Below are 25,000 nucleotides of genomic sequence, written 5' to 3'. Positions count from 1 at the left end.
ACATCTGCGGCAACAGGTTTACGACTAAAGGAAACCTTAAGGTACACTTCCAGCGGCATGCCAGTCGGTTCCCCCACGTTAAAATGAATCCACATCCAGTTCCCGAACATCTGGACAAATTCCATCCACCAATCCTGGCCCAGCTGGGAGAACTGAAGGACTATCCTGCGCCTCCGACAGGGCCTCCGAATCCTTTCACCTCCTTGCCAGGAGGTCCTTCTCTACCTCCGTACCGGTTACCAGGCCCGCCCCCGTCCCTAGACCTACACAGACCTTTCAATCTCCTCAACCTCGCTAGACAAGGCAGAGATGATGAACCGGAAAACTTAAGTCTCTCTGAGTTGCCTCGGTCACCGCCGCCGTCACTCTCACAAGATTTTAATACAGATAAAATGGAGTCGAGCAGAATGGACGTGGCCGAATCTTTGCGACTTCCAAAGTTTGATGAGAAGATGGAGAAGGACGACGCCTCTGAACCTAATGATATTGTTGAAATGTCGGAGGAGAGAGAGTCGAGTGAAACAAGGTTCAGCGGTGAGAAACGATTCGACGACGACCAGAGGTTTGATGATGAGAAAAGATTCGAAAGTGAGAAAAATTTTGACGATGAGAAAAGATTCGATGATGTAAAAAGATTCGAAGATGAAAAAGGATTCGAAGATGAAAAAGGATTCGAAGATGAAAAAGGATTCGAAGATGAAAAAAGATTCGAAGATGAAAAAAGATTCGATGATGAAAAAAGATTCGAAGATGAAAAAGGATTCGATGAAGAAAAAAGATTCGATGATGAAAAAAGATTCGAAGATGAAAAAGGATTCGAAGATGAAAAAAGATTCGATGATGAGAAAAGATTCGACAGTGAAAATAGGTTTAATAATGACGAGAAAAGGTTTGACGAGGATAAAAAGTTCAACGAAGAGAACAGGTTTGATGACGAGAACACATTCGACAGTGAAAATAAATTCGAGAACGAAAGTAGACTTGACAACGAGCGGGAGACGTCCAAAGAGCGTTTCGTTGATTCCCAGGAAATGCGAAATCTTATAGAGAGGTCGAGCGCTGAGCGAGAACTGAGCACCGAACAACCTCCCTTGGACATCCGAGTTCGTACTGAAAGAGAACTAAAGGACACGAATGACGGTAACGGCAGCACCAAAGATGAGCATGACATGGACAGTAGCGACTCACGCTCAGTCAGCTCAGATCAGCCAACTGACCTGAGGATGAGACCAGAGTTTCGTCCGCTGGGTTTACCAACTATTCCTTTCTCAGGTCACAGACTTCCTCTTAACTTCCCCTTTCTTCATGGAATTCATACCTCATTCCCGGGACCGATGGGCCCCCCTCCAAGCATTTCCGTTCCCCCGGGCATTGACCCTGCCAAAGATCCTCATATTTACACAAATCTTTTACCTAAACCCGGCAGTACAGACAATTCCTGGGAAGCCCTGATCGAGGTTCAGAAAACTAGTGAAACCATGAAGTTAGAGCAGTTAGTGAATAATATTGAAAACAAACTGACAGACCCGAACCAGTGCGTCATCTGCCACAGAGTTCTCTCGTGTAAGTCTGCCCTGCAGATGCACTACCGAACACATACCGGAGAAAGACCGTTTAAATGCAAAATCTGCGGGCGAGCCTTTACCACTAAAGGCAACCTTAAGACACACATGGGCGTTCATCGTGCCAAACCACCTATGAGAATGTTACACCAGTGTCCTGTGTGTCACAAGAAGTACACAAACGCTTTAGTCTTGCAGCAACATATCAGACAGCACACGGGAGAACCCACAGACCTGAGCCCCGAGCAGATCGCTGCAGCAGAGGTTCGGGACTACCCGCACCTTCACAACCCAACGTCGCTGCCGCAGCTCCTGCCCTCCGGCTTCCCGCTACCACCACCTCCCTTACAAGGGTTTCCGCCCCTCCCTCTGCACCTGAGGTACCAGTTGTCTCCTGAGGCTCTGAGGCACCGAGAGATGATGGAAAATGAAGATAGAAGTACGGAAGAGGAGAAGTACCTTCGTCCCTTCAGTACCTCGTCTAGGTCCTCGTCGACAGGAAGTGCCGAACAGCGAACAGCAGAGGATTTAACGATGCGATCACGAGAGGACAGCTTCAACGGTATGACGTCACCCAGAGCATCAGTGTCCCCTACGCCGTCGGACTACTCTGATCTGGGCGAGCGGTCACACGACGCCCCTGGTGGCGACAGTCAAATCTCCCCAACAGATCACCAAATCAGCGGCTCCGTCAGCCCAGCGGTCAGCACAGGGAGTCAAGAGGGAGGAACTTCCTTACCACTGGACCTGGCGGCCCGCCCTCACCCACACATCTACTCACCCTTCGGCCTTTTCCCGCCGCCCTTGACGACGGCTGCCATGACGCCGGGGACACACACTATGCCAGGCCTCAACCCGCTCTACCTGCCCAGCATGCCAGGTATAACACCTCCCTCAATAGTCATGTTCAGTCATGATCACTTTTGACGCAATAATCTGACAATATTGACCTAACATATTTAATTACTTTATATTTATGAGTAGTGTCAAGTCTTTTTCTCTGCGTTAGGTCGAGGTAACACCACGTGTCATATCTGCTTCAAGACGTTTGCCTGTCAGTCAGCACTTGAGATCCACATTCGCTCGCACACCAAGGAGCGTCCCTTCAAGTGCAACATCTGTGACCGCGGCTTCTCTACTAAGGTGAGGTCTACGTCCTGTGAGGCTCATAACACTGTTGTAATATATTTCAGTGTTAAGACTTGAATCATATTACAGTTGTATATTGTTAGTGTTGGTTGTAGCGTTTAGTGCTAACTCTGGGTCTCCCCTGCAGGGGAATATGAAGCAGCACATGTTGACCCACAAGATCCGTGACGGGTGTCGGGACCCGCTACAGGACTCCTGCAAGTCCAACGGCACAGGTTCCTCAGCCGCCGACACCTCCTCACCCTCGCTGGCCTCCCCACTTCCGTCTTCTCTGGCCTCTCCTTTGCCCTCCACATTGCCCTCTCCGCTGCCCCCACCCTCCGCTTCCCCACTACCCCTGCCCCCCTCCTTGACATCTTCCCTGCCTCCCACCCTGCCACCAGCCGCCGTGGCCGCCGCTCTCCTGCACCAGGCCAGGGAGGAGGAAAAGATGGCCGACTCAAGACTCAAGAGGGAACGAGAGGGAGAGAACGCCCTTCCGGTGCCCAAACGAGCCTCAGGTGAGACACACACACACACACACACAACTCTTTACCTCCCATCCCCAAGTAACACAACACAAGTACGTATGATTTTGTATTAGTATGTTAGTGTGTGTGTGTGTGTGAGTGTGTGTGTGTGTGTGTGTGTGTGTGTGTGTGTATACATATCTTTACATGCACGTTTAGTATGGCCTATGTGCTTTGTGTGTAATGATAATGGTGATGATAATAATGATACCGTAATCGAATAAATAATAATAATACTTACATTATTATTATTATTATTATTATTATTATTATTATGATTGTTGTTGTTGTTGTTGTTGTTGTTGTTGTTGTTGACTACCATCGTGTTCAGTACAGGAAAGAGAGAGTTAAGCTGTTCACTGATGACGTCACAACTGATTTACTGTTTTAATTAATAGATAGAGATGGGTTTTATTTACAATGTGGACATAGACGTCAATGAGAATCTCTCAATAATAATAATAATTTGTATCAGAGAAATAAGTGCATGTAATACCGCATCTTACATAGCTGTATGTGATATAGACAACCTCAGACATTACGAGGGACCATACTTGTAAATTATGTTATGTAATTGAGTAATTAATTTAACAGCCAGCAAGGATAGCATCGTAATTTTACATAACTTATAATTATTAAGTAATTATATAAGTTGAGATTGTAGCATTCAGTAATGAGAAAAATTAATTTAGATTTTGCAAAGGATTGTTGTGATGTTACATATGGGATTGTGATAGGCTGTAGATTATGGAGATTGTGTGTATGTAGTGTTATTGTGTGTTTGTGTATCGTAAACAAGTTCTAACAGTATATGGTTGTTGCAGGTGCTGGTGGTGAAGGCGAGGGTGTAGAAGGAGGTTCACCATCAGGAGGGGAACAACAGCCTACACCAGACCCCGCGCCCTGTCCCTCTCCCGCGCCAGAGGTGATGCCGCTGCCACGCACGTGATCCATGTTTCCCTTGTATGTAAGTGGCTACTGGTTGGTTAGTTTGGTTTTTCAATCTTGTTTAGTTAAGTTGTTGTTTTTTTTACAGTAATTTTGAGTTTTTTCAGCAAGTAGATAGATAGATACTTAAATAAATTAAAACTCACAGTGACATCCTAGCAGTGTTTGGTTCCTCCTTTTATCTCAACCTCTGCCAAAAAATTAATTACACGTCACACTCCTTGACCTCTGACCTTGCTAACCTAAAACTAAATGACCTCTCCCTTGATCAACATGTAACCTATCTACTAGGATTCTTCAAAAGCAATATGATTTTTTTTATTTAGTGTAATGTATGAACACAAAACATCTTTTAGAATTGGATGATAGATTTGGGTTAATTTGGTTCATGTACTCTGTGTTGGTCACGAATTATAGTGTTAAAGGATCACCTGATTAGCCCTCCTCCCCCGTCAGTTTATTTCGTCTTTAGGTTTTAATCATCAGGTAAAATAAATTAGGGTGTCGAATTTTCACGTGACCCATATTTATAAACAGTATGTGTGTGTGTGTGTGTGTGTGTGTGTGTGTGTGTGTGTGTGTGTGTGTGTTATTTGGCTGCAACATTTTGGTTACTGATTATTAATATTTTGTTTTGTTTGTATTCCCAGGGCAGAAGTGGGCCTCCGGCAGTAGTACAGCTGCCCCCGACCTGGCCCACTTGGCTCTACAAGTAACCTGTTGACCCACGCTCGCCGCTCCCTATGTGTAGCCTGCGACTCCCCCCCCCTTCCCCACACACACCTGCCCCATACCTACCCCGAGTGTTACCCACCATAACCTAACGTGTACCCGCCATACTCCCAAGGTGTACCCACCATAAACGCGAGTGTTATCTGAACCTAGGGTGCCATCTACCATTACTCCTAGAGTGCCACCCACCATACCTCTGAGGTGCCATCTACTATATACTCCTGGGGTGCCACTTATCATAATCTGAGTGCCACCTACCATGCTCCCAGAGTGCCACCTACCATACTTCCGGAGTGCCACCTACCATACTTCCGGAATGCCACCTACCACACTCCAGGAGTGCCACCTCCCATACTCCAGGAGTGTCACCTACCATACTTCTTGGGTGTCAACTACCATACGTTTGGGAAGTTACCAGCTACATACCTATTTTTTACCCACTACTCCTCCCCCAAGTCACCCGTCGCAGTAGCCAGCCCACTGAAGATACTCCGGAGTAATACAGCCACAACCTGGACCTGTGGTGTTGTGGGAAGCTCATGTAAACCCCGTGATGATGGTGATGATGATGATGATGATGATGATGAGTTAGTGTTATCTGATCAAGACTAAAGTGTAACCAGTGACCGAGGTATTATAGATAGATAACGAGTGTAAACAATACGTATGTGTAATAGAACCTTAACTGCCAAGATCTTCCTGTACAGAATAAAACAGTAACTCAAAAGAGACACTGAAATATATTGTTGGTGAGATGTGAGACTCGTTGGCCCTCTCCCACACTGACTGATGGCCAAGTCGCCAGAAACAAGAGATGGCCTCCTCGGGCGGCCTGTTGACTTGTACACAAGTTAGTTTTGTTGACTTACTATGAAAGGTGTCGTACATAGGAAAGATATTCTTGTATGATGTGTAAAGATCTCATTTCCATGCTGTTATAGACTCATTATTTAAATGTTCTTGTTAATTTATCATTATAATTATGTATCAGTTGATTTTCTTAATGTCCATTGTATGTGAAAATTGGATTTGTAAGTCAATACCCAGCACACATAAGCCCAGCAAATGCTTGTGACATTTTGTACCGATCCCTTGTACATCCACCGTAGTTCCTCGCCAATCTAGTCTTACAGTCTCACTTGGTTGATCGCAGCGTTGTTCTGTTCACCACCACCTCTCTCTCTCTCTCTTGACGTAATGGGGACAGATAACACCCCAGACTTACTTATACCTCAGTAATCCTACAGTTCACGACCCGACGTGTACAGCTCCGAGGAACAGACTGCCGGATGAACCAAGTTAGACTGTGCTGGGTATGGAAATGTCACAAATGTTTTGACCAGTGCATCATGAGGTGGCGCCAGGGTGATGAAAAGTCACTGAGAGGGCGCCCCCCAAAAAATATGTTGCTTGTTATCACCAGAGACAACCTTCATGTGATGATATCATGAATAGCCAATCCACTGAGATGCTTTAACTGAGCAATGTTTCAAGACCACTTAGTAAAAATCTCTATTCTTTGTGATGTACTGCAATATATTGGGAATGGGCATTTAGACAAACCATGATATTCTCTGTGATACTGTAGCCGACTTGCTTACACTGGGCTAGATTTCCGTGGTAGTTTGAAGTGGTCGGAAATTTAGAGTTGGTATCTTGACACTGATTGGCTGAGGAAAAACAGTAGGCAGACCTTCATCACACTACCAGAGCTTGTCAGCCAGTCAGTCATGCCCGCCTCCTTGAAGCTGGTCGTTGATCACCTCGAGGAAACACGATCAGTGGACAGGAGACGACCATACCACGCTAGTTGACACACTCGCACGACAAACCTCCTCCTCAGCCCCGCACTACACGCTACTAACCGGGGAACAAAACACAGCCCAGCAGGGAAACACTTCCGTACACTCTGCAGTGAGTAATGGGGATTGACTCCTGTTGTACATGGTGCAATGAGATCAAACTGCTGCTGTACACTGCGCAGCAGACACATACTACTGCCGTATATTGCGCAGCCAGATCAAACTGCTGCTATACATTGCGCAGTAGGAACACACAGCTATAAGTACAGTGCGCAGTGACGAAATACTGCTGGTGCAACAACTGCACTTGAAGTATATTGTTACTACCAAACAGTACACAGTAGGGATGAAGATGCTGTTGTTCAGTAAGCTGCGGAGACAAACTGCTGCTAGCTTTCCCAATGGTCATGGATGTTTAAGCACAATTTATATATGCTGGAATGTTTCTTCCTCTTTGGAACCCTCCTTTTTGGTTATGTGTGTATTTGAAGATATTCAGATATCGTATATCACAATATAGCTTATGGATTCAGGTTTGCCTCATGACATATCTTGGCGAGGGGAGTCAGGAGCTTGATATGTATATTCTGCTGGCGTCGTTGCTCTTGACACCCTTGTCTCTACCTTCCCAGTGAGCGAGGCCCTTGTCCCAGTCGGCCTCTTATGGGCCCTCACCGACGCATTCATAACCACTATAACACAAGACCCTCGATTGCTCTCCTCTCTGTGGTCGAGGGTCAGAGTCTCAGTCTGACTCTTATTGGCGCTTAAGGACTCACAATAACAATCCACACAACACACACACGCACACACCACAGCTTGGTGAGGCGTGGGTGATGACACATGGCGGTTACTAGTATATCACTACAAAATATTCCTCCATAGTCATCACTAGAGCTGTCACCACCACAACAACACCAGCAGAACACCTCAACTTACCTCAGCAGTTCCTCTTCCCGCGAGCTGCAGCACCAGTTGAGTCATCTTGCTACTCGCCCTCGCACCCAAGTAAACAAACATTTAAATCCAGTTTTTGTACGATTTTAATGGATTTTAGACGATTAGTTTTCTCGCTTTTTCTATGAGGTAAAGTGTATGTAGTGTCTCTGTAAAAATGTTGTTTAGATAAAAGCAAATATATTATCAGTTGATGAGTTGTAGAAGAAATTTGACACTTTCACATATGGAGAAGCAAGTTTTTGTATAGCTTTAGGCACGACCATGCATGTACGCTAAATATTTATCATATCAGATCTTTACTTATGTGTGTATGAGTGGAATAGATGCTGTCAGAGGGTTCAAGGGGATCAGGTTAAGGCTAGATTTAAGGAGTAGCTGTAATAATAGACGGCTTACAAATTGTCCTACCATACCATTTTGTGTTGACCTCCTCGTTCGTGGAGACTCGTTGACAGAGCTGTTCCGCGGCTGAGCTATGACACAAGACTCATCAAGACCGCCACTTGGTCCTTGTTATATTGTATCTATCTTCCAGGGCGCGGCTCAGCGACGCCCCCTGGGTGTATGTCTGTGATACGGCCGAGCTGACCGCGCCAAGGTGAAGTCATTCCAGTGCCATGCTCAGCAAACCCGGCCTCCAGATAAACTTCTTAAGTTTACCCTGCACCAGTTCAGAGAAAATGGGCACTATTCTCACATTTCGGCTAGGAAACTTTTCAATAGAGTGCAACTTGATGCTTTCTATATTGGTTGTGTCGGTCATCTAGCCTGGTTATACTCCCACACCTTCCCTGTGTTACTCGTACTGGACCTGTAGAATAATAATGTTATTTTGATATTTGTGTGCGCACCTGATTCGCTAACTGCGCGTCTTCGCCCAGGAACACAGGAGAAGCTATTTTTGTACTATTCTACGATAGCAGTTCCCGGGCGCAGACCTGCCAACCACCTCTCCTACAAACGTGACGGAGTGTGCGACGCCCTAGTTGTAGAGCCAGTTTGTCAGCAGCATCCTTCTTAATTAAAACAGTACCATTGTATATTTGTCTTTTAATATATACCTTAAGTCCCCTGGGTTCGGATTTTCTTAAGATTCGTACGTAAATCTCCCCACTGTGATATTAGGTAAAAGAACATATCATGTTATTTGCGTCGTCACTTAAGATAGCCAATGACATGTTCTCTCTAGTCCCAGATATAAGAAGTAGTGACGATTGTACGAACTTTTGAGAATCCAAGAATTAACTAAATACTATTATAAGATTCTTTATTATTTTACTACCGAAACCCCAGGAAAATACATTGTTTATATAGATGACAAAAATTGCATAAACTTCAATTACATGTCAAGGAATGGACATAAATACTTAAATGACGAGAATATATAACGGGGGGAAAAAATATCTTGAGACCCATAAACGATGACTTATGTCTGCATGGACGATAGAAATGGCGATGGGGTTCAAAATTATTATCATGAGAGGTTTTATTGTTACTCTGGGGGTCCCGTAAGCAATTATCACTCGTATTTTTCAATCTTTCCATCCATCTAAGTAATCGATCTATTTATCTATCCATCTACACGTCCGTCCGTTAATCCATCCATCAATTCATCCACTCCACTCATCCATCAATACACCATAATTGTTTACTAGTCACTGCTGGTTGTTGTTATTGTTGTTTTTATTTGTTTTTAATATGTATTGAGTTAGTTAATATTTTATCTAAGTTTTAGTATTTATTAGTCATATATAGACAAAGATCTGGTCGTGATGAATTAAAGTCGGCCATTCTTGACTAAAATTAACGTGGCTGGATTGATAAATGTGTTTTACTTAATTCATTCTGTTCTCACTTTACTTTTTCTTTACTAGGTGACATATATACCATAGTTCCAAAATTCTACACACACAAAAAAAAGATTAGGTTAACAATACTTAAAAGTTATTTTTTTCTGGTCGTAATCTGTTTCCCCCTCCCAGTAAAAAAAATATCACTTAGGTCTTTTCTGTATTTTTTTTTAATTTTGATTTCTCATTCCACCCTTTTTGTTTTTATATTTCGCCTTTTTATGATGGTAGCTTTAAATCCGCGAATAAAATTATCTATATATAGATGGTACAGTAATGAAATAGGTCCTCCAATATATATCTACAGTATATATCATTTTCTTCCATTTTAAACATCATCGCCGAAACTCGAGGGGAAACTTTGTTAATATTTGTTTCCTTATAAATGCCTTTAAATTGTATGCATGGGAGTATTTATAATATTGTGTCATTTTGTCAGTGCCTATTCTGCTAAGTGGTAATCCCTCGGACCCAGAATTTTATTGCAGAACTCTTGTTTCTAGTGGGTCCGTAAATATACTGAGGCTCTGTATAGTGTCGAGCCGGCCTCAGTGGGGGTAGGACCGCTCAAATAAATTATCTTTTACCTATAAAATTATTTTTTCTATGAAGTGTTGTATTACACAGGATTTTTTTTTTTTTTGTCAGTTGATTATTCAACTTTAGATAACGAATATCTAGTAAGTTGCCCATTTCAAAGAGTGTCCTCTCGCGTTCCCATATTCTATGGTGATCCAGTTAACAAGATGTTAAAAGTCAACAAGCAGGATAAGCACACCCTTTTTTTTATGTAATTTGATTTAATCAACAAATATTTTAATCTAATTAAAGCTACAATTATATTGTTTTAATAATTACTTTAGTTTATTTTAGGTCATTTGCTTTCGTCAAAAGAAATAGTTCTCTAGCCATGTTCGTGGTATTTTTATTTTAGGAATAACCATTTTCTTCTCCATTGACAGGCAACGTACACTTGAGCCAAACTGCAGGCTACGTCGCGCGCGGTCGGGTAGAGGGTGTTGGGGTGGGCTGCTTCTCGCCAAAGGCATATTCCAGACGTCTATCACTTTACGGCACCTTAAGAAATTTTAGCTAATCAGCGCGCGAGCTGCTTCAGAGCTAGTCTTGGCCTGATCATCTGACTACTGTACATTGTAACTTCTGAAAATCGTAGTTAAACAGACTACACTACACTATCAAGCAGACAAGACCACCTCTCAAGAAGCTCCTCCACAACACAGCAACTCCCCTGCCTCGCCGTGAGGGTGCTACACTGTAGTGGATTCCTCCCCTACAAGCACCGAACCTTCTTGAATTCCCCAGCCTATGCCTCCAGCGCCGCCCACGGAGCGGGGGTCAACTATATACCCACGCCTACCCCCGCCTTATAAGGCCTGACACCGCTGTGACCACCCTCTTTTCTACCCAGTGCCACCAGCAAGCAACACCTCCTCCTCCTCCCCGCCAGCCGTGCGGCTCCCGCTCCCGCCAGCGACCTTGGCGTCCCTCAAGCCGCGTGCCCTCACTCTGGGCACCCTCACCACCCAGCTCTCTCTACTTAACGCTAATTACCATGCTACCTACCCAGACAAGCTGCATTGTACACCCAATACAATATGTATACAGTGAGCACATTGTGAGTTTCCTTTCTCCATCCCATCCTGAGTGTGAACCAATATCTCATACCCCTACAACGCTACACTATCAAGCTGACAAGACCACCTCTCAAGAAGCTCCTCCACAACACAGCAACTCCCCTGCCTCTTACTGCACTGTACATACAATATATGTAAAGATAACGTTATCACGAGTTTCCTTTCTCACCTCCATCCTGAGTGTGAGATCTCCTCTATGTGCTGTACTGTACATGTGAGCCTAACAAAGAGAAAGTTGACATCTAACAAAGAAATTTGACTAATGGCCACATACATTACGCTACATGTTCTCTGGCTGTTTCTATCAGTCATTTATATTCAATAAGAGTAAGTAAGTTGGTAGTACAGCGGTTACGTACGAATATGTCGCTAATACGTAAAGGTTTCGAGCCTCGGACAGATACTGATCCTCACTACCAAACATGAATCTTGGGAAACTCGATTAAAATCAAGATATAACTATGAGACCTGAGGCTCTCAATTGCTAAAATGTATTTTTTGGGGGAGGGCTAAATAAACTGTGGACAAGCTGCCTCAGTCCTTCACCTCAGAACCAACAGGGAACGTGAATCATTGGACAATCTAAAAGAACGAAAAATTCCTCAATCCTTCACTTCAGAGTCAATCGGGAACGTGAATCATCAGACAATTTAAAACTTTTAAGTATATTTTACCAACCGCCGTGGCTTAGTGGATAAGAGTCTGTCCTTCCCCTCCTGGTGGTGCGAGTTCGATACCCGGCATTTCCATTTTTTATTATTTTTATTTAACTTCTTTATTTTCGCTTTATTATTCCTTAAAAGTACTTAAAATTGAAATTAGATGAGAAATATGATGTTTAAATGTATTTTTAACGCATACCCGTGTTTCGAAGCTTCAATTGCTTCAATGAAGCATCAAAATGATTCAATGAAGCTTCAGTGACGTCACTATGAACCCTCGTATATAGGGCCTCGACTAACTAAATTCTGCCATTTTTCAATCATCGTTCACCACCGACAGGTTCCAGCCCACACAAGCAGGTAAGACCCACGGACCCCGCTCCTCTAGTCTCTATTATATACGTGTAATTTATTTTCCCGGACGTGTATGTGCACAGTCACCAATAAAAATAGTTATTCCTTGGATATAGTTAAGTAATAATGCTTAGTATAATTAATTATGACATAAGTGTGGATTTAAGTAAATAGTTGCCGGCCGGTAGTTTGAACAGTTGTTACCTCGCAAGGTCGTACCATAACTTTCACTGGGCTGCAAGGCCTATGATATCCACCTTGCAGTTTAAACAAATAGTGTGGCTTAGCATTATATTAAGTGTTTTTCTAACCAGTAATTTCTAGAGCAAGTTGTATCCCCCAGCATGTTACTTCAGCCTCATCAGTTAAGTTAATTTTGTATCTTAGTATGGCAATCCCCCCAAAACTACTGGAAGTAAGACTCAAGACGAGGCACTCGATTTGTGTGAAGGGCTGGGTGGACGCTGGTACGGTGGGAGGGCGCTCGTACAGTGGGAGGGCGCTGGTACAGTGGGAGGGCGCTCCTGCATGGCTGGTGGTGATACAATGGTGAATGCAAAAAAAAGCATGTACTGTGAAGGCATGTGGGGTATGATGCCTATGAGAAGACTGTTGCAACCATAAGTGTGGAGGAAAGATGATGCTCATGTAAGGTGGTACAGGAGGGTGTTCGAGTGTATTGATATAAGTAAGGATTCAAGATTAGGTTCCAAGAAATTCTCGAGTAAATGTTGTATATTTGGAGTGATATATGAAGGTTAAAATTGATCTAAATTCAAAATTCTATTGCAGGTGGTTGGTGTACAAGATGGATGGACCAGACACGACAACCAGGCAGCAAGGTGACCACTACTGTCCAGCATTCCACACCTTGATGACTACCACCTTACTAAGAGAACAATTGGTGTTCTGTACACTACTGTAAGATTGGTGTAACGTAAAAGTTATGTATTACTGGAGCCTCTTCTTTATAATTTAACTAAACTTGAGAAAATAATTTAAGTAATGCATTGAAGAATGTATAAGTAAACCTCTATTAAAGCCACACAATGGATTAAAAATAGGTAGATACATTATGTATGGCATTATTAACTATGATGGTAGCCAAAGTATTGTGGTGGTTGTAAAAAATGTCAATTTTATATCCTTTTTGTCCACAGGTGAAGTATCAACAAGGTGAAGAACAAGAGGTACACACATCAATCAAACGGATCCATTTCTCTTAATGGTTTGTAAAACTAAGTGTAATATGTAATAGTTGTTCAGTATGTGGAGGCCTCTGGCAGCATTTCGTACCGGGGGCGGCGTTTTTAATGGTTGGCACTCAATAATATAATATCTGTATACTGTATATTCAAATAAATATTGAATAAACTTTAAGTTTTATATTCCCAAGTTTAATGATCATGTAAACCATAAGAACAGTAGTACTGTAAACTTTACCTGAAACATCAAAGCTAAAGTGATCAAGTTGGATACACCAGCATGATGATTTCCACTATCACCAATACAGTACAGGCCTATATGATGGCTGGATAACTAAATGCATACATCATGTTCTGTCATGAAGTTCTATGTATTCTTATCATTAATTGACATCCAAATGCAATCCTATGTATAACTGTTACAAACTAATGACCATGTGATGACCTACTGGGTCCACGTAATCAAAACTAAGATACCAACAGATGGCATAAAAAAACTAAAGATAGATGGACACCTCGGACGAAGGATTTTGACAACCTTCCTAGAAAACGGGAGTCTTGTCCATTTTGAAATTCATCGGCCATTTCCGTAAAGACCATTTTTTATTGCATTAATTTTAAAGTACAGTATTATATATATATATATATTAGTACAGTACTGTACATTAAAGTATGGTACAGTAAGAATTTTACTTACAAAATGTTGACAATCTGGACACTGCACACCAATTGTTGAATGGAAGTCCGTATTACCTGTAAATATAAACAACAAATCGTGTAAAATTGTAATATACAATATGTACCCTCCCACTAAAGACTCTCTTGGATAAATTTAGAAATAATGTACCGTAAAGCCCAAATTATTCACAAAGTAAAGATTTCCATTATTATCTAAAGCTAAATTTTGCGTAGGACCAAAACCTGACGGAAGATGCATTATAAAACATTAAGGTCTAGTGAAATAAACTAACCTTGTGTGGAGTCCACAATATAAACGATAAATTGAGAAATCCATGACGGCTGACAATGCGACACCTCCGTCACGATCTATGGAGAAGAAATAATGGTGTACTGGTAATATGTGCTTCTCTCTGGACCTAAGAGAAAGATGCTACCTAGTGTGACGTTGCCAATCATTACAAGTTTTCTCTGGTTTTCTTGTGTTAATATTATATAATGAAGGTTTAAGTAAGACCATGAGACTAACTGCATGGCCAGTAAACTGATATACAGTACTGTATACTGTACTTAGACTGTAGGTATGAAATGAGGTTAGATGACCAGGGATATTGTGTATTATTCCTGTATGATTATCTTTTGGACTTATTGTAATAAATGTGTAGTGTATATATATATGAAAATAAAAAATATACTGTACATTCACTAGAGTCGGTGCAGCGAAGAATGACAAAAATGATTCCGGGACTTAGAAACCTTCCATATCAGGATAGGTTAAAGAAACTTAACTTGCATTCCCTAGAAAGACGACGAAGAGTGCGGGGAGATATGATAGAAGTATTTAAGTGGGTGAAAGGAATCAATAAAGGGGATATAGATACAGTTCTTATAATATCCGAGCAGGATAGGACTCGGAGCAACGGATTCAAGTTGGATAAGTTTAGGTTTAGGAGGGAGACAGAAAGAAACTGGTTCACAAATAGGGTGGTGGACGAGTGGAACAAGCTTAGCAACTTTGTAGTAAGTGCGGGAACTCTGGAAAGTTTCAAAAGGAGGCAAGATAGATACATGGATGATAGAGAGTGGTAGTAACTCTCGACAGGAGCTGCCATGCACAGGCCAACCGGCCTATTGCAGACTCCTTATTTTCTTATGTTCTAAGCTAAAATATTATACATCTAAGATACAAAATCACAGTACACTAATTTTTTTTTCAATACGTTGCTGACAAAAAATATTCTACATTATAAAGCGGTAGTGTTTATTAGGTGGTGATAACGGACAACACTGCAGTAGCCCTCCTCCTTTATCCGGGCTTGGGACCGGCATGTTCGGCTGAACAAGGCGGAGTTACTACTGTGCATTCTACGTCTAACTACGGTGCTGTTAGTGCTATCAACTTTAACAAGATAAATTTTACCTTTACTACCATTTTTACCTCCAGGGAGCACCTTGTTGTAGGTCCACAGTCAGCCACACAAATCTGGAATATAAAAAGTTTGACATAACATTCATAAATACTTGCATATAGACATTATATATTGTCATAAGTACTTTATCTGTTTGGTAGAGTTCTTGACCAGCCAGATGTTCACTTCAGTCAGACCAGGTGTTCACCTCCGAGACCCACACAATCTGAAAAAGAAATAAAACCTCAGTCCCATCCACACACGCTAAGGGTGTGAGGAAGGGCAGGAGGGTGTTTGGATGGGAGGGCCTCCCACACACACACCCTCACTCCCATCCAAACAATCTCCCTCTCACACGCCTTTCCTCCCACCCAACACTCCCTCCCACCCCAACTCCCTTCCTACCCACCCCCCTCCCTCCCACCTACACCTCCTATCCCACCCAACCCTCCTCCTACACCACCTCCCCCCCCACCAACTCACCTCCCTACCCATCCCACCCACACAACCCTCCCTCCCTGGAAGGGAAGAAGGGTGTGTGGATGGAAGGAAAGGTTTGTGGACAGAAGGTAGGGTTTGTGGATGAGAGGAAGAATGTGTGGATGGGAGGAGGAGTGTGTGGATGGGAGGAGGAGTGTGTGGATGGGAGGAGGAGTGTGTGGATGGGAGGAGGAGTGTGTGGATGGGAGGAGGAGTGTGTGGATGGGAGGAGGAGTGTGTGGATGGGAGGAAGAGTGTGTGGATGGGAGGAGGAGTGTGTGGATGGGAGGAGGAGTGTGTGGATGGGAGGAGGAGTGTGTGGATGGGAGGAGGAGTGTGTGGATGGGAGGAAGAGTGTGTGGATGGGAGGAAGAGTGTGTAATATGACTATTTTACCCTCAGTTATATATCATATTATTGTATATGACAACTTAATTATTTTCTTGCTGATTCTTAACCATAATGACATTACCAATATCATTGTAACCATAGTTTTTTGGTGTGTAATTAAGTTGTCATTATTTTTATCGGTTGATTTAATGAGTGTGGGAATATCTTGCTTCCCTTATTGAGGGAGACCTTGTATAAAGATATTAAGGAATTTCTGGTAAAGAACACAAAGTGGGATAATTACACAATTTAAGAAGAGTAATAATGTGATAGAGTAATTTTATCATTTTAGTGAGTTTAAAATGAAATTTAAGTAAAAAATTATGCTTTTTATATGCCGTTACAGGGAGTGTTGGGTGACGTCATACCCACCTCCATGTAAACACAGCAGCAAGATTTATTCTAAGGAAAATTGGTTCGTATTGCTGTAATATTGTTTTGTCAGGATTCATTTGTGTATTAATATGAAGGATATGTGTGCAGGGATTATGGTGTAGTAAGAGAGAGAGCCTTATAATAGTTGTGAGGACAAGGTAGAGACTTGCTGTGTGTGGTGGTAGGCAGGGCTTATATGACTATTTTACCCTCAGTTATATATCATATTATTGTATATGAATTATGTGAATAATTATTATTCAATATATTTATGAATGATTTTACTGTATAAATGTGCTTCAATTTACTGACATATTATAAATATAATATATCTTGAAGGGTTCTAAAATAAAACAAAGTTCTTCTGGTCACAGAAAATACTACATATTATTTTATTGATAACTTTAAACTATTGTAACACAGTAGAGATAGGAACATGTAAAATTAATGATAAGGAAGATAAAACATGATTAAATTATAAATATATTTATTAAGAAAACCAACAGCTCAATGTTTAACGGTTATGATACAGTTTAGGTATAGACTAAAAAATGTTTATCTCACCTAAACTAACCCAATCCAACCTACATCATTATATGTCCATGAAAGAAGTGGGACATCTTGGAGTATCAGAAGATAATTAAGGGAGATAATGATTAAGCATTTAACATTTAAATTATTATGTAGTGACTAGTGTAATAATGCCCACAGCCATCCTGTCCACAATCCCATTAAAATCGTAGTCAAATCACAAACGATCTCCGCAGCTAACGGTCAAATAGCCTTTGGTTATTTGCCCAGCCAGCACAGTCAAATAACACCTTCATAACTTGTACTGAGCCATTATTGGGTAGTGGTGGTGGATTCACTTAGTACCAGAGTACTGTGTTTATATTTGATTCATATTATCCACAGTTGTTCTGTGAATGATGTAGTATTAATGGTAAAATTTCAAGCATTTGGAAGTTGTAATTATGCTTGATGGATGTAAAATGTTATACTGTATAGATTTGATTCTATTGTTTGCAATTTTTTGGTACAAAATTTATAATTAAGAAGTTTTGATTTTAGGGGTAAATTTGACATTTCCTACGAACTTATGGGACAAGCGTGTATAGTGTATGTAATTAATTTGTATTAGTATATGTGTATACTGTATGTATTAGCATAGAGTATATAATTAATTTAGGAAAACCTAACCTAACCTATTCCAACCTAACCTAACCCATGCACTATACCAAGATCTGATTGGTTAACAAACCAGCTACTAAAATATCTCACTTATACAGTACTTAATTTGTGACAGAAATGCCATAGAATAAAAGTCTTTTAGAATGATCAAAACTACTGATTGCAACCATAAAATTATCAAAATTCTTTGGGTGGCAACAAATGACATATCATATTAAATAATAAAATTGACACAACTTCTTAATTTAGTTATAAGTACCAGTGTTTTTTCACTTCTGTAAATACGAACATAAATCACTTGTAGTTGACAGGTCATGAAGGATGAGGGCAATTATGGGGTTAAACACAATGAAGAACTTATAGCGTGACACTGAAATGATGTCTCTACGTGCTTTGTACGCAAAGAATATAACTATTTGCCGTAAACAATCTGCCCCAAAATATGACGTGGCAGCCTGTGTTTTTGTCCACTCTTAAACCAATAAACACTGATTCCGGTCTTACTTAACTTGTAAATAAATGACAGAGCCTCGTATTGGGGTTTTATTACCATAAATATAAAATTGATTGTCTTTTTTCTTTTACGCTTTACTATCCAGATTCATGAGTCTATTATCTCCACAAATCCCTTATTTATTTTTTTGTTTGGTTAGGTAGGATCTTAAACCTATTCTATGCACATTATAAATTATGAGAATTATATTTTTGGAATCAAATCCCATAATATGAGTTAAAATACATTTACAATTTCTTCTGAGTAGTATTGGTTAATGAGTGAAACTTATGTTCTTATATTTTATTTTCCCTCCCTAGTTATGACTTCTTGTTGGCGTTGCTGTTTATCAAGTTGTAAATTATCTGCAAGACCCATTGTCAGATTCATAGCCGAGTGGGGAGGCCTGTTCAACGACCAAGAGGGCCAAGATTATTTATTAACGACTCTGCCATATATGACATTATTGGTTGTAATTTCTATAATGAAACCATTTGGAAATATAACCAATTATACAACAGAACACTAACGTTATTTATGACAATTAATGAGTCAGCTCACAACATTTTATGTATAACGTACATGAACTCATAAATTATTAAACTACACACACATATATGTAATGATAGTTTAAGTATATAACATAGACAGGAATGAATTATATAAACTGAAGTATAGCAACGAACAACTGATTGTAAATTAATTTTTCTCAAATAACCAACAAGACAATAATGAAAACTGGTAATGTTTATAAAAAAATTGACAACAGAGAAATAATGAGAAAATATTCCTTCCATTAATAACGTCTATATACACAGTACTGTACTCATATGTGATAGTGATAATTAACTTAATACAATTTAATTTTCCTGCTTTTTCCTCCAGGTTCAATTTCTGTGTAAGGTCTGCCCAAAATACAGTCAAGACCAGGTTACTTTTTCTACTATGAGTCATTGAACGCCTATATGGTGTAAGCACGTGACAGTTGAGAAGGAGTGTTCACATATTGCAGTGCTTGTACCAAATGTGAGGGCAGCTGCATAAAGCTTGTGTATGTGAGTTAATCCATTTCAGAAAGGATATGATATCTTGAAATTTTCACCAATGTTTTTGAGAACTGGGCAATAAAATTCTTCGAGAAGTCACTTAGCAACATGACATTCACTTACCAGAAGAGACGACTCAGTGTCGACACCTATGAGTTTAGCCAATGGGACAAGATTTTCCGGAAGTAATAAACAATTCTTGGATTCTGGCCAACGACTAGAAATGACCGTAAGTAGTCTAATATTATGCTTGCCAAACTCAGCATTGAGTTCACCAAGGCAGTTATCTAAAATATTGTAGTACAGTTGATGATGTAAATCAGCTTCACCATCAAAACCATGAACATTAGAATGTCTTAGAGTTGTATTAGTCACTGCTAAGTATTGGGGCAGTTTGTGTTATGCTTTTGCTTTTCCTGATGGTATTCTGTAAGGTCGTGATGATCAAGTTTTTGTGGGATATTCTCATTGTCAGTGTTGTTCCAGATGTCTTTAACACTACTGACAAGAGATTCAATAAGGTGAATTCTTGTCATGAAGTCAGTCATGTGATTGTAAAAGCTGATCTACAGGTCCAAGTGTCGACAGAATTTCCTTGACCCGGTATGCAGTAAACATGAATTTTCTGCATTTTATGTTTCAATAATCCAGTTGCCACACTGCTGCATCACACTCATTTTCCTCACATGTATCAAGTACATCCACCAACTTTTTGTGGTTAGCTATAATTGCTGACACAGTGGCCAGGTGACGTGACCACTGCTAGCTTTCCAATAGTATGCACTCCTGTACAACCAAATGTAGCGGATGATTAGAATTTAATTAATTTTGCCACTTACAGTGGCCAGTTTATTGTGCACCCCATACTTATCCTGTGAGCAGTAGCCTAAAAGAATTACAGAGTTGAGGTCACAAGGGGTCTGGATAACTAACCCCAGTGGTCAGGACATTATGACAATTACTATATATAAAACGTCAATTACGTTATTCCCATAGGTGTCAAATCACCTTTAATGAGGATCCCTTAAGTACCGTAATACCTTTGTAAGAAATGTGATCATAATCCATGGTATGACCCCAAGTGCCGACTGCTGGTGTCTATGGCTGGTCTCTCAGCCTCTGATTCTAATGTGTCCATATCATGTTTTATACTGGTCAAGGGGAGCCAAGTTGCCACTGCCCCTCTCTCTCCAACTGTATGAATTACTTAAAAGTTTCAACTGTAAAAGTACAATAGTTTTGTGTTTTTTCCAGGCATTAAGATGAACTTAGTTTTTACTTAGTTTTACTTTTAAGCATGTAGGGTGGGTCTGGAAGACTGATCAAAGCTTGTGTCTTTCAAATGTGGTCTTATCACATTGAATTTTTGAAATGGAAAAGAGTATAAAAGATTGCTAAATAATTCTAACTATAATGTTTATGATTAATGGCATATTAAACATTTATAAAATCGGCGACAAATACTTAAAACTTAATATCAACGTAATGCATTAAAACAAAAAATTTAATTTTTTTAAACAATGATTTTTGGCTTAAAATGGTTGTTGTCAACCTTGTCATTTATATAATTTTTTTCAGTAATATATAAACCAGTGATGGCTTGTAGAAAGTGGGAGAGGCTTGTAGAAAGTGGGGGAGGCTTGTAGAAAGTGAGAGAGGTTTGTAGAAAGTGAGAGAGGTTTGTAGAAAGTGGGGGAGGCTTGTAGAAAGTGGCAGAGGCTTGTAGAAAGTGGCAGAGGCTTGTAGAAAGTGGCAGAGGCTTGTAGAAAGTGGGGGAGGCTTGTAGAAAGTGGGGGAGGCTTGTAGAAAGTGGGGGAGGCTTGTAGAAAGTGGGGGAGGCTTGTAGAAAGTGAGAGAGGTTTGTAGAAAGTGGGGTAGGCTTCTAGAAAGTGAGAGATGCTTGTAGAAAGAGAGTAGACAAATAAAATTCAAAACAAAGTAACAAATGACGGACCGAGCACACAAATGGCTACGCTGATAAGTGATGAAGTGATAAATCTGTTGTACTGTAGAGTGAGAAAATATACACAGTGTCTAATATTACTCCTCGTAACAGTGGCTGACAACTACGGAGTTTACACCTATGCTGTCTACCTGTTCTTAATGACCATCTGGTGGGGACAGTCGTGGGGTACAGCCACTGCCTGCCCCTACAGCCTGCTGGAGGAGTACGTGGAGGTGGGTGCTCATCCTCTCGAAGTGGTGCTCAAGATTATCTGCCAAGTTATAGGTGGTCTGGCATCATTCAGGTGAGTACAGGTGTTGATGTCATCTCTGAAGTGTTGAGTCATGTAAAGTGTTTTGAGTCTTTGTAGTGGTTAACGATTTTCTTTGTATATCTTGTGTGTGTGTGTGTGTGTGTGTGTTTTTTTATATATGGCTTTGGCACTCAGGAAAAACGTCTCATACACTATTTTTTCTTTTTACACTTGTCTGTCCTAGTTCCTTCCATTATTTGAGGCTTCTGTACCTTTGATCCACTGAACACTGTAAGATTTATTGAACAAATTTGTATCCCCATACTGGAAGAGGGCACTGTCAAAGTTTGGGGAAATGTATTAAAATGGGATTACTTTTAAGTAAACCTAACTTAACTTTATTTGACAAGAAAAACAAGCCACCAAAACATTGTAAGAAACCTATGTAACTTCCTAGCCCCCCCAGACCCCCTGGCATATTAAACAGAAAGAACTCACTATGATACATTGTACATGGGAGAAGCCGTTCAAACCAAGCAGCTCGTAAACAAACAATGAGCAGAGGACTTGCTCCTAGTTCAAGCATAGGGGCCTAATTATTTACCAAACGAAGCATTTGCTCAAGTAATGAACATTATATCCAAACTCAGCGATGAAAATATGTTAAGAAAAGATCCATCAAAACAAATTACACTGCAGCGTTTGTCATTAATATTAACTTTGAAGAGTTTGGGTACATAGCTATCACTAGTTGGTTTGTGTCAGTGTGCTTTTATTGCATAGATATATGGAACTTAGAGACTTTTTAAGTGTTCAAACAATTCTTTTTTCCAAATGTTGTGCTGTACAAGTATATTGTAATTGTACTGTAATACTGAACACTTAGTATTATTCTAGCATTTATTCTCCATAGTGTGTTTCAGTTTGTTATTGAATGGACCAACACAAGGAATTCTATATCATTATACCTGATTGTTTAGAAGCAATGCAGACAAGAGAAACATTTAATGTGTGTACCTCTTTATCACTAACATATACACTGCAGTTGGGTGGTGTTAACATGTCTGCATCACTATTATAGCCTATAAAACATATACTGTACTCTGCAGATGGGTGAAGTACATCTGGATGATGGAGTTTGCACAGACACATGTAGGTCGTGGCATTGATGACTGCTCGGCCGACCTCCAGGTTCCTGTGTTCTTCGGCTTCCTGATTGAGTGTGTCCTCACCTGTGCCTGCCGAATCATCTCCCGAGCTCTTGGTGAAATTGAACCCAAGTTTGCCTCTGCTATTGACTCCTTCTTTGCAACCTCCATGGTGGTGCTGGGTGAGTCATTCTGATTCATGGACAGTAACTTACTGGGCAGGTTATGTATCACAATATGCATCACAATATTAACTTAGGATAGGTTAGGTTACATTAGGATAAGTTAGATTAGTGTAAATTAGGTTAGATTAGTGTAAGTTAGGCAGATGTGAGAAGACTGTTATCCAGTACCAAATGTTGCAGGTTTGCTCTGGTCCTGTACTGGATAATAAAGATCCTAAAAGAGAATAGATGTGTATCCCACAGGACAGACCAGCCTACGAACCAGCGAGTAAACTGACAAGTGGTGAAAATGATAATATATCAGGGTGTCTACTGGTCTGGGAAAGGCAGGAAATTTTATATGGAGCTGAAAAAGCCTGGGAATTTTACAAATAAACCTGAAATTTTATGTGAATTCAATTCAACTTCAAAATATTTCTATTTTCACAGCAGTCTTACCATAAATTAATGATGTACTACATGATAGGTAAATAATTAAACTTTTAGGGACAAATTCCACTCCAATAACTGAATTGTTTGTGTACCAATCATATTTTATGTTTGCGATCAAAAACCAAATATTACAGGTTATACCTACTAATTCTGCAGTGACTACAGTATTGTCAGATGAATTGTTTTTTTTTAAATAACTGACTTTAACTGAAGTATTTCACATATATATCATGAATCATGTAGGTGGATCAGGAGTGTGATTTTTCAGTTTTTGACACTTTCTGCCTTTTTGGAATGTTCAGGTCGACCCACATAAATCTTGCAAATCCAAGGAAAAAATATGGAGGAGGGGGGGGGGGGTCGAGGTCTTTGTCGATATTCATCTCTAGGCTGAGGGTGGGTCCTGAAAGGGTCTTCAATTTCTTAATTATTATCATATTGTATATCATCTTTAAATTTTCCAATATTGTAGTACTGTACTGTACAATATACTTATTATTGAAAACCTCAAATTTTGTTATTGTCGTAATAAATACCGAATTAATGTTCCTGGAATATTTTAAATTTACAGCAGGAAAACCTGGAAGAGCCAAAGAATTGTGTTTTGTCTGGCCAGTAGACACCCTGAATAAGTGGTTGTAATGACACTTGGAGGATTTTACAGTAATTACATTATTTCAGTGCTAATTACTTGCCAACTATTGGTTTCTGAGGTGCATTTTGTTTCTTTTTTATAATGTAAGTAATTAATTAGTTAAACCCATTAAATTCCATACTCTTGAGCATGCTGATTCTGAATCTATGGCTCATGATTTGATCGTGGGGTAATAAGTAAATTACAAAATAAATACAGTACAATAAAAAACATTCTGAGTAAGATGGTAAGAATCTTTACGAACATTAATTACTGGCTCTTTATTTCAGCTTTCAACTACTCAGGCGGTTACTTCAATCCAGTGCTGGCAACTGGCCTCAAGTGGAACTGCCGCGGCCACACCAACACTGAGCACATCATCGTGTACTGGGCTGGCTCAATCCTGGGTGCCATGCTGTCCATCAAACTCTGGAATCTGGCCACTGTTAAGAATGTTCTCGTTGGTCCTTTCAAGCCCAAGGAAGACTAAATAAATCTGAAGGAAACAAAAAAGGAAGAATGACTCGTACTCCTCAAGGGACAATATGTCACCACAATACATGTTCCAAGTAAACACAAAAACATTACAGTGCAGTATACAGTACAGTATTATATTTACTAAACACACCTTGCATCATGATGGGTTAGTGTGTGTGTGTGTGTGTGTGTGTGTGTGTGTGTGTGTGTGTGTGTGTGTGTGTGAAAGAAATAAAGTCAGATAATGCTACACCTCCCCACCACAGCATAGAGTGTTGGCACCATTGTCAGAATTATGTACAGTATGTAAGAAATGAACTAACATAAGGTGCTATTAGTATTTAATAACACCTTGGTCCTTGTTATCACGTTTTACTTGTAGTATTGATGCCCCCTCACCTCACACTGAAGGTGATTATGACTTATAGCAGTGAATACCATAGGTAGTTGGAGGATTGTATGAATTGTCAACCCAA

At 40.4% G+C, this 25,000-nt stretch overlaps 2 protein-coding genes across 5 annotated transcripts in view; both read left to right on the top strand.

Moving 5' to 3' along the window:
• LOC121862233 (homeotic protein spalt-major-like) overlaps positions 1 to 8,702 on the top strand; it is a 36,086-nt gene extending 27,384 nt beyond the window's left edge. Inside the window, exons 2-6 of the mRNA XM_042360322.1 lie at positions 1 to 2,442; positions 2,554 to 2,705; positions 2,839 to 3,211; positions 4,045 to 4,187; positions 4,819 to 8,702. The exon at positions 1 to 2,442 is cut by the window's left edge and continues 1,182 nt beyond it. Coding sequence (XP_042216256.1) covers positions 1 to 2,442; positions 2,554 to 2,705; positions 2,839 to 3,211; positions 4,045 to 4,169 — 3,092 coding nt within the window. The 3' untranslated portion in view covers positions 4,170 to 4,187; positions 4,819 to 8,702. The remainder of the gene's footprint in view (positions 2,443 to 2,553; positions 2,706 to 2,838; positions 3,212 to 4,044; positions 4,188 to 4,818) is intronic.
• Positions 8,703 to 16,699: 7,997 nt separating this feature from the next.
• On the top strand, positions 16,700 to 24,731 carry LOC121862230 (aquaporin-11-like). Of its 4 annotated transcripts, none has more exons than XM_042360318.1 (6): positions 16,700 to 16,760; positions 18,725 to 18,873; positions 19,290 to 19,679; positions 21,507 to 21,699; positions 22,758 to 22,978; positions 24,338 to 24,731. In XM_042360318.1, the coding sequence occupies exons 4-6, from the start codon at positions 21,554 to 21,556 to the stop codon at positions 24,535 to 24,537; spliced, it is 567 nt and encodes a 188-aa protein (XP_042216252.1). In that variant the 5' UTR covers positions 16,700 to 16,760; positions 18,725 to 18,873; positions 19,290 to 19,679; positions 21,507 to 21,553; the 3' UTR covers positions 24,538 to 24,731. The 4 variants fall into 4 exon arrangements, with proteins under 4 accessions (XP_042216252.1, XP_042216254.1, XP_042216253.1 ...); XM_042360320.1 differs by having other exon boundaries at positions 18,725 to 19,430; positions 19,577 to 19,679; XM_042360319.1 differs by having other exon boundaries at positions 18,725 to 19,459; positions 19,577 to 19,679.
• Positions 24,732 to 25,000: the final 269 nt, after the last annotated feature.

Source organism: Homarus americanus, unplaced genomic scaffold (assembly GCF_018991925.1).
Source record: "Homarus americanus isolate GMGI-L3 unplaced genomic scaffold, GMGI_Hamer_2.0 scaffold33469, whole genome shotgun sequence".
NCBI lineage: Eukaryota > Metazoa > Arthropoda > Malacostraca > Decapoda > Nephropidae > Homarus > Homarus americanus.
This window is presented reverse-complemented; position numbering and strand designations above follow the sequence as displayed.

What these genes read in the sequence shown, in the direction of transcription:
- LOC121862230 (XM_042360318.1), top strand. Translation starts at nt 21,554, where the DNA reads ATGACCATCTGGTGGGGACAGTCGTGGGGTACAGCCACTGCCTGCCCC. An exon ending in GGTGGTCTGGCATCATTCAG is followed by an intron (nt 21,700 to 22,757) that starts GTGAGTACAGGT and finishes TGTACTCTGCAG; the next exon opens with ATGGGTGAAGTACATCTGGA. An exon ending in AACCTCCATGGTGGTGCTGG is followed by an intron (nt 22,979 to 24,337) that starts GTGAGTCATTCT and finishes TCTTTATTTCAG; the next exon opens with CTTTCAACTACTCAGGCGGT.